General features: G+C 36.1%; 1 protein-coding gene across 3 annotated transcripts in view; it reads right to left on the minus strand.

Annotated features, from left to right (window-relative positions):
• Positions 1-9,257, minus strand: part of LOC106867891 (BTB/POZ domain-containing protein KCTD6) — a 53,453-nt gene extending 44,196 nt beyond the window's left edge. Inside the window, exons 1-2 of one of the 3 annotated variants that reach the window (XM_014912956.3) lie at positions 8,181-9,257; positions 6,718-7,195 (exon numbers count right to left, since the gene is read on the minus strand). In XM_014912956.3, coding sequence (XP_014768442.1) covers positions 6,718-6,893 — 176 coding nt within the window. In that variant the 5' untranslated portion in view covers positions 6,894-7,195; positions 8,181-9,257. Of the gene's footprint in view, positions 1-6,717; positions 7,196-7,807; positions 8,055-8,180 lie in introns of those variants that run through there. The other 2 variants (XM_014912958.3, XM_014912957.3) reach the window with 2 other exon arrangements.
• Between the last annotated feature and the right edge of the window lie 225 nt (positions 9,258-9,482).

Here is a 9,482-nt window from a genome sequence, read left to right on the forward strand (position 1 = left end):
TAGGGTTGGAGGTGATCAGAAGTAAACAGGGGGTAGTGTCTGGTCAGTGAGAGTAATTGATGCCAAGAGTAAGAGATGGATGTCAATAGGAAGTGGTTAAGGGAGAAAGACTAACAGAACAGGAAGGGTAATAATATGTAGTAACAGGTTCTGCTTTCATTAATTACAGTGGCAGAATAACACAGCACGAATGATAGAGGGATGGGTGATAAAGATATAAGAGTGGTGAGAAGTAGATAACTTGACAGAGACACATTGAGTGAGGAACCTAAATGTGTGAATGCATTTATATATATATATATATATATATATTCAAACAAAGGCAATGTACTGCAACAGAAATATAGTAACAAAAGGGTTAAAAATGGTAGTAATAATAGAGACTGGAGGTATATATATATATATATGTGTGTATGTGTGTGTGTGTGTGTGTGTGTGTGTGTGTGTGTGTGTGTGTGTGTGTGTGTGTGTGTGTGTGTATATATATATATATATATATATATATATATAAACTAGAGGTAGTCGATAGCTTCCGCTATCTGGGCGACCAAGTTAGTAATGGGGGTGGGTGCGCTGAAAGTGTAGCTGCTAGAATAAGAATAGCCTGGGCAAAGTTTAGAGAGCTCTTACCCCTGCTGGCGACAAAGGGACTCTCACTCAGAGTAAAAGGCAGACTGTATGACGCATGCGTACGAACAGCCATGCTACATGGCAGTGAAACATGGGCTGTAACTGCTGAGGACATACATAAGCTCGCAAGGAATGAAGCCAGTATGCTCCGTTGGATGTGTAATGTCAATGTGAATACCCGTCAGAGTGTAAGTATCTTGAGAGAAAAGCTGAACATTAGAAGCATCAGTTGTGGTGTGCAAGAGAGACGATTGCGCTGGTATGGACATGTGGTGAGAATGGATGAGGATAGCTGCGTGAAAAAGTGCCACACCCTAACAGTTGAGGGAACCCGTGGAAGAGGTAGGCCCAGGAAGACCTGGGCTGAGGTGGTGAGGCAAGACCTTCGTACATTGGGCCTCACCGAGGCGATGACTACTGACCGAGACCTTTGGAAATGTGCTGTGCGTGAGAAGACCCGGCAAGCCAAGTAAGATCGTTGCCAGTGCCCCTGGACTGGTTCTTGTGCGGGTGGCACATGAGATGCACCATTTTGAGCGTGGCCGTTGCCAGTATCGCCTGACTGGCTCCCGTAGGATTTTTGAGCGAGATCGTTGCCAGTGCCCCTGGACTGGCTTGTGCGGGTGGCACATAAAAGACACCATTTCGAGCGTGGCGTTTTCGTGCGGGTGACACGTAAAAGCACCCACTACACTCTCTGAGTGGTTGGCGTTCGGAAGGGCATCCAGCTGTAGAAACTCTGCCAAATTAGACTGGAGCCTGGTGTTGCCATCCGGTTTCACCAGTCCTCAGTCAAATCGTCCAACCCATGCTAGCATGGAAAGCGGACGTTAAACGATGATGATGATGATGATGATGATATACCTCCAGTCTCTATTATTACTACTACTACTACTACTACTACTACTACTACTACCATTTTTAACCCTTTTGTTACTATATTTCTGTTGGAGTACATTGCCTTTGTTTGAATTATTTTGAAAATAATGAAGAACATAGTAAAATAACTTTGTCATTATAAAGCTGACATTTGTAACATACATTAACATGAAATTTTGATGGAAAGGTTTAATTGAAACCTATTGAAAATAAACTTTAATTCATACAACCTGGTACTGTCCAAGATAGGTTGGTATCAAAAGGGCTAGTGTTACATAGATGAGCAGGTCATCTTGACTACTGCATGTTACAAATCAACTTGGTTCTTCATTGTGTCCCTTGTAAGGCTCATCATCATGAGATTAGGGATTATTGACTACTTCATCCCATGTCTACCTGGTCTTCTTCTTCCACTTACAATGGTGGGCTGGTGAAATCTTGCATGCATTAATTTCAAAATCTTATTAATAACTGTATTGTTTCTTTCCATGCAAACTGACATCTGACTGTTCAAAGAAGATTTCAAAAGTAACTAGTAGTACTTCTCTTGAAAATGGACAAAATTTGCCATCATGGTGTTATCAACTACCTGCAGTAAAATGGCTTAACCCCAATGACATTCATGTTGATAGAGTTGCTACTTTAGGAGATGAAGCTTTCAGCTTTATCAACATGCGAAAGTGGGCAACTGAATTTAGGAGGGGAAGGGAGAGCCTTGAAGATGACCCAAGGTCTGGACATCCTGAAACTGCCACCACCAAGGAAAACATTGACCATGTTCACCACATTGTGATAGATGACAGGTGATAAACTATAAATCAAATAGCCAATGCTATTAGCATATCCTGTGAGAGAGTCAAGAATATTCTGCACAATGAACTTGGGCTTGATGAAGGTTTCTGCTTGGTGGGTGTCACATCTGACAACTAACCAAAAGCACAGCAGGCTGATCACATCACAGCAGAATCTGACATTGTTTGAGGCAGATCCTGCTGGTTTCCTTGAACATTTCCTAACCCAGGATGAGTGTTGGCTTCATCACTTTGAGACAAAGACAAAGAGACAATCTTGCTCCAAAGAGGGTTAAGGTCATTTCATCTGCAGGGAAGGTGATGGCCTTAGTTTTTTGGGGATGCAAAAGGCATTGTGTTTGATGATTATCTTCAAATGGGCCACACCATCAATGGTGAGTACTATGTTGAGGCAGTTACAAAAGGCTATCAAGACCAAACACCCAGGAAGACTGATGAAAGGGGTCTTGTTTCATCAGGAAAATGCTCCGGCACACAAATCCTTGCTGTCAATGGCTGTTGTATGTGACTGTGGCTTTGAACTGGTTGATCACCTTTCCTATTTTCCTTAATTGGCTCCACCTACCATCTGTTCTCCTACATGAAAAACAATTGGCTGGAAACTAGCAGCACAGTGATGATGACATTATATCTGTTGTTGATGACTTTTTTGACCAACAGAATGAAAGCTTCTTCACCAATGGGATCCAAGCATTGCAACATCAATGGAAGAAGTGAGTAGACTGCAAGGAGGATTATGTTGAAAAATAAACCTCATTTGGTCACATTCCTTGGTCAGCCTATGAACTTTTTAACCAACTCCTAAATTTCATCCAAGGTAAGTGATGTGCACGATCTGTTATGGTTGTTCTCATCCACACACAATCTGATATGGTTGTTCTCATCCAACAGTCTTCACTTTTGAAAATTACATCTGATTCAGTAAGAGCATGTGTGACATCATTCTATACACATTTCCCCCCAATAATATCTCAATTATATATATATAAGTGATTATATTTTCGAAAATGATTTTAAAAAACAACCACCTAATTTAAATTTATGATTATTAGATGAAAGAACAATGCAACAAATCTGCTTCTTTATCATTATAAAGGAAATATTCTAAATGGAGCAGTTTACCAACAAAAGAATAACACAATAAATAATATCTATAGTTCAGCTGAGTTGTTAGCTATAGTACTGGCCTACTAAACAACAACTTGATAGCTTATATTACATGGTTGGCTGGCTAGCTGACTGGAGTTGTATTGTGTCCACAGAAAAGATATTTAATTTTCAATGCCCTCTTTCATGTAGTTGTAAATAAGTACTTTATGAAATGAATGTTCACTACTAAATGAAATAAGAGCTTTATAAAAGTAAGGTTCATTTCATTAGCCCCTATTGCTGAGTTCAAAATTTACCATGGATATTACTTGGCTAGCAATGAGTACCGTCAGGATGAATTTCTCAAGGATTACCAGAAGACAACATTTTTGATTGTATTCCTGTGAGTTTAGGACATTTCCCTAAGGATAAATTAAGACAAACACCAGAAACCTTAAAGATATTTCACAAGAAAAACAGTGAATATAGAAAGTTGAGGACAAAACAAACTTTTACATTCCTTTGATAGCATATGATGTCACAAAGTTTCTGAATTTCTGTTAAAAATGGCATCGCATAGAATTTTTCTTCCTTTCTTTCTCATTTTTTGTTTTGTTATATCTCTCTAGATGACAAAGAGATTTTCTGTTCATGTTTCAACATAGCTACTTAAATCATATCTTATGGGAAATAGTGCAATATTACAGAAACTTCTCACCAATAATAACACTGATTTCTTTTCAATAGGCATAAAACAAATTTTTCTGGACACAGGCACAGACACAGCTATGTGAAAAGAAACTTACTTCCCAACCACAATGTTTCAGATTCAGTCCCATTGTGTGGCACTTAAGGCAAGTGTCTTCTGTAGACTTGGGCCAACCAAAGTCTTGTTAGTAGATTTAGCAAATGGAAACTGAAAGAAATTTAGTGTGTGTGTGTGTGTGTGTGTGTGTGTGTGTGTGTGTGTGTGTGTGTGTGTGTGTGTGTGTGTGCGCGCGTGCGTGCGTGTGTGTGTGTGTCCCCACTCCACCGCACTTGACAACAGATGTTGGCTTGTTAACATCCTTGTAATTTAGCAGTTCAGCAAAAGAAGCCAATAGAATAAGTACCAGATTAAAAAAAAAAAAAATAAGTAATGGGATTGATTCATGCCAGAAAAAAACCCTTCAAGATAATAGTCCAGTGGCTGAAACAAGTAATCATTGAATTCAAATTTTGGCAAAAGGCTAGTAATTTCAGGGGAGGGTGCAAGTTGATTACATCAACTCCAGTGTTTTATCAACACTCAAAGGATGAAAGGCAAAGTTAACCTCAGTAAAATTTGAACTCAGAACATAAAGTCAGAAGAAATGTCACTAAGCATTTTTTCTGATGCAGTAACAACTCTGCCAGCTCACTGCCTCAATAGTAATATATTATTGGAAGATATTTTAGCATTCCTAAGACAGAGTTGACCTTGCAATCTAAGAAGCTACTGCTAGAAGTCTCTGTGTGTGCACTTCTCAAAGGAAATATCAGAATTAGAATTAATGGAAATAGATATCATTTAGTATCTTATAATAAATTTTTGTAATTTATAACAGATTTTATGTGAATGAGCAAGCATTGTAGAACATTCTACCCAAACATAGTTTAAGTTTCACACTAATGCCTCTGGGAAAGGTATAAACGTCATATTATCTACCCCAAAACAAACTCAGGGTTTTTGAGCTATTTCAAAAAAGAGACCATGTTTTTTGTAAAAGATTGGAATTATAGTTACATACACATTCCTTATTGTAATAAAAAAACTTACTAGGTTTAACAAAACTTATTTGATCACCTGTCGACTTTTTTTTTTTAGATTTTATTTGCTTATTTATTTACATTAAATGGCATTTTCAACGTATTTAAATGTAAATATATATACATGTGGATTTAAAAAGTAATGTTTTGCAAGTTCTATTGCTATTGCTATTATGTTTAAATTGTTAGCGTACACAAAGTGTTAATAAATGAATGAACAAACAATTTCACATACAAATACCAGAATTTCCACATGGATGGAAATAATATTATTTGACATATAGACCTCATATGAATGAATACAATCTACATACAGTGAATTCAAGTTGAGCTTCAGACTTTATTGAGGGAACTTATTGATCTATGAACCAAAGGTCATACTTTCAGCCTTGTTAGACCACATCAGCCCCAGCTAATTTAGTAATGCTTGTATTCTCTCAATAAGCTACTTATAATCAATAACCAGGCGAAAAGGAATCACCAGATGATATAGATGTAACAATCTGAGTTTGTTAAAAAATAAAGTAGTACACCATAGAATATGTAAGAAAATTGTTCAAACTTTGCTCTAAAACTCTCTCAGAAACTAAAAATGTATTTATGCAAATCTGTAAGTCTATGCAAAATAGTTTGCAAAAACAAATACACGCAAACATAATGTCATATGAATATTACATATCGATTTACACACGGGTTAATAAGACTGAGGAAACCATATCGTGTGCTGTTCATGTCTTTCTTACTGAGTACAACCGAGAATCAAAAACAAAAATGGCTTGAAAAACATGAGACATAAATCTCCTTTTCGATGGGACACTAGTCTGTTGCAGGTGACATTTCCAAGACGTGTACAAGCACTGCATTCAAAGACAGGAGGGGGAAAAAAACTAAGAATTCAAAATCTTAATTTATGTGTTAGTAGTTCATAACAAACGCCCAACTGACCCATTCTTAAATATATCACAAGCCAACGGGGGAGTCTCTATGCCGTCATTTGATCTATCAGAAGTAGCGACGAAATTTCTTTAACACTCTACCGTCAAAAAGAAAGGCAGGATGCATTCAACAGTTTAGTTCTAGCAATACAAAATGTCGAGATGGTCACGCTGGAATACCTTTGAACACATGTTTGCTTGATCAGAGCAGCCCTGGGGATAAACGTAAACAATACCACACATTCCTACGTACACGTCCATACATCTATTATATTCCTAAAAACACATACATAATTATACACACAAGTCGGTGCAGTGGCATAAAAATAGATTTGAGTTTAAAAGTTCTTTAACAGAACCAACGAGAGAAGCTTCTAAGGTCGTTTGACCTGCTAGAAATAGCAGCCAAATCTCTTAGATCACATTTAACCATCTGTAAAAAAAAAAAGAACTAATTGGATGATGTAATCTTGGATCTTCAAAAAGACAGAATGGTCAAGGTTAAGACGCCTGATTGATCTGAAATAACTTGGAAACTGAAAAACAACTCGTGAGAGAAAAATAAATTTGAAATGTTTCCTTACCTGAACAAGTGTCCATCTCTGTCCACAAAATAACTTCCTCGTTCGTCTCGAGGCCAATTGGATTCTTTGGATAGAATTTCGTAGAACAAGGTGTCCGGCTGACTAAGTAATGTTTCGCGAGTAGTCGTATAAAACATACCGCCAACATTTAATTTTACAATCCTTCTGTCAGCCATCGCAACCTGAAATGCAGCTCTCTTTGTATACTTATTCAGTTTCCTGTGTCAAAACTTTCTCTTGTGAGAATTCTTACTGCTGTATGCAGCGAAAACAGTTGGAATAAACCTGGAGTTCCAAACTATGGACAAATGTAGCAAGTTTAACATATGTCAAACTTTTTTTATGTGACTATTATGTGATGTTACCAAAATATATGGGTATTCTTTCTTAAATTTTAATCTTCAACGTTTTATGAGTATATTAAAATATATTTTCGTAGAGAATGCCATAAAGTTTGGAAATTATTGAAGGAAATAATCTGCAAAATAAAAAAAATATGTTCCGTTGGACGAGTCTGTTAGAAAACACAAATTTTGTTTTTAATCTTAACAAACTTTACAAAAATTTATCACGCTAAGCAGAATGTTTCTGATTTGAAATTCCTAAAAAGTAAATCTCTTAATTTTGATAATTTCGAAAGGTCCAATACTTCTCTAGATTCCATAAGCCAGTCCAGTAGTAATGTCATTGATAATTACTAACACATTTGAAATAAATTCAGAAAAAATATCCTAGAATAACTGCACATTAGTAAGTACAAATATTGAATGACATTTTGATGCCAAATCTAAAGAAACTTTTCATTATCATTACCTAAATGTTAAAGGCTATATTTTCTTTAACGGCAATTACTTTTAATTTACTGATCTTCAGAATCTAACTAGAGTATTTTTCTTCTTTAAAAAAGAATAAACAAAGTATATCTAAATCTCAATCCTTTTACATATTATATCAGTATACCAAAAAGTTATAAACAATTTCAAAATATGTACTAACTGTTGATCATCCCCTCACTAATTTGAAAGAAGAAAAACAGACATAAACATCAACTTGTTAAATGAACTGGAATTTTAAAAGCAATCACCAATACCTGGTCAATTCAAGCAAAATACAGTTGAATTTTATCCAAAATAAGAATTCTGCTATTGAAAGAAACGACAAGGGCTAGTCAATTAAGAGAGAGAGGGGGGTGGAAGAAAGCGCACCATTCCCTTTCACCACTTCCTATTTCTTACATATAAGTCAGGCTCTTTAAAGGGCCTGACAATATTTTTTCGCGGGTATGAAGGAATTAAATTGACCTAAAATAGAGGCTGCATTATAATAAAGACATTCGGAAACTGATGGAGTGTGTAGTTTTTTGTTATTTTTAGTAAACTGTTGACAGTTGTACCAATTCTTGCATTTTTTTTTATCCCACACTATAATTAGAAAATACCCGAATATAAAACAATATAACAAACCTTATTTAATTTCGGATGATACTTTCACGTCGTTAATAAGTTTCAATAAGGTATATTGAAGTTTGTAACATCAAGTAGAATAACGAAAGTAGATGGGTGACAGAGAAGAATTATTATATTCCACTCTAAACCATCGCGTTTTAATAACTTATTATAATCATTTCCAGGAAATTTATATTTGGTTTTAGCTTAATTTCCTTGGCTGACATAATTTTCTTTATAATTAATTTCAATATATCCCTTGGCAAATCAACGGGCTAGAAATTTTGTAGTTTTAGGCCACAGGCTAACTAGCTGTCAACATTTCGTTGCAAAATGACACACAGAAGACAATGAGTTAGATATTTGTAATTTGTTTGACGTGTGTTAAAAGGAGAAACAAAGTGTCGTCCACTTATATGGAAAAATATTTTTGAAAACGTCCGAACTACTAGACAATTTAGAAATAGCGTAAAAGAATGCTTTGACATCAAGTTTCGTCTGAGTGTATGACTGAGTGTGCGTGCCAGTCTAACAGTGGTCGATCAGCTGTGTGCAGAAATAGCACAACTGCGAAAAGTTTTATTAAATAAATAAATGAAAAACCAACTAGCATGAATTTCGATTATTTTCAGTAAATATATACATTGTGGTGACAGGCGGTGACTATGAAAAGATAGTGCGTGTCTGTATGTGTACACGTACCTACGAGTGCGTGCGCGCGCGAATATACATACTTACATACATACATGCACACACACCCACACAAAGGGAGGAAGAGAGTAAACGTAACACTTTTTTTTTTGACAGATTCAAGCGAGGAAAGAATATATATTGTAGTATTACGTTTCTTTAGCATCAGTTGCTCTGTAATCTCGTCTGAAATCTAGGGATAGTGCGGGCGACAGAACAACGGAGTCATTTCTAACAATTCCTTAATCACAAGTGTTCAATGTTAGTGCTGTCTTTGTCACTTGGAATTGTATTTGTTAACAAGGGTGAGGTAAGAAGGTTGTTAGTTGTTTTAGCCAAAAGATTTCCTTTTGAGATACATGAAATAAGTTACTAATCGTGGAGATACGTTATTCTGGCAGAAATTGAGTACGTCACTTCTTAATAAATTGTTAGGGGTCCAGTGCTGTCTTGGCACAGAAAAATGGATTAATCTCTCTCTTTTCTTACTTTATTCACAATTTTCTCTGGAAAATTAAAACAAGATTAAAACAAAACGAATTATATAAAGGAGTTGCAGAAGAAAAGTGTCTTACATCTAAGACTGATCTTATAAGTATCTACACGCGCACGCACATACATTGTGTGTGT

Source organism: Octopus bimaculoides, chromosome 5 (genome assembly GCF_046866305.1).
Source record: "Octopus bimaculoides isolate indiv1 chromosome 5, ASM4686630v1, whole genome shotgun sequence".
Taxonomy (NCBI): domain Eukaryota; kingdom Metazoa; phylum Mollusca; class Cephalopoda; order Octopoda; family Octopodidae; genus Octopus; species Octopus bimaculoides.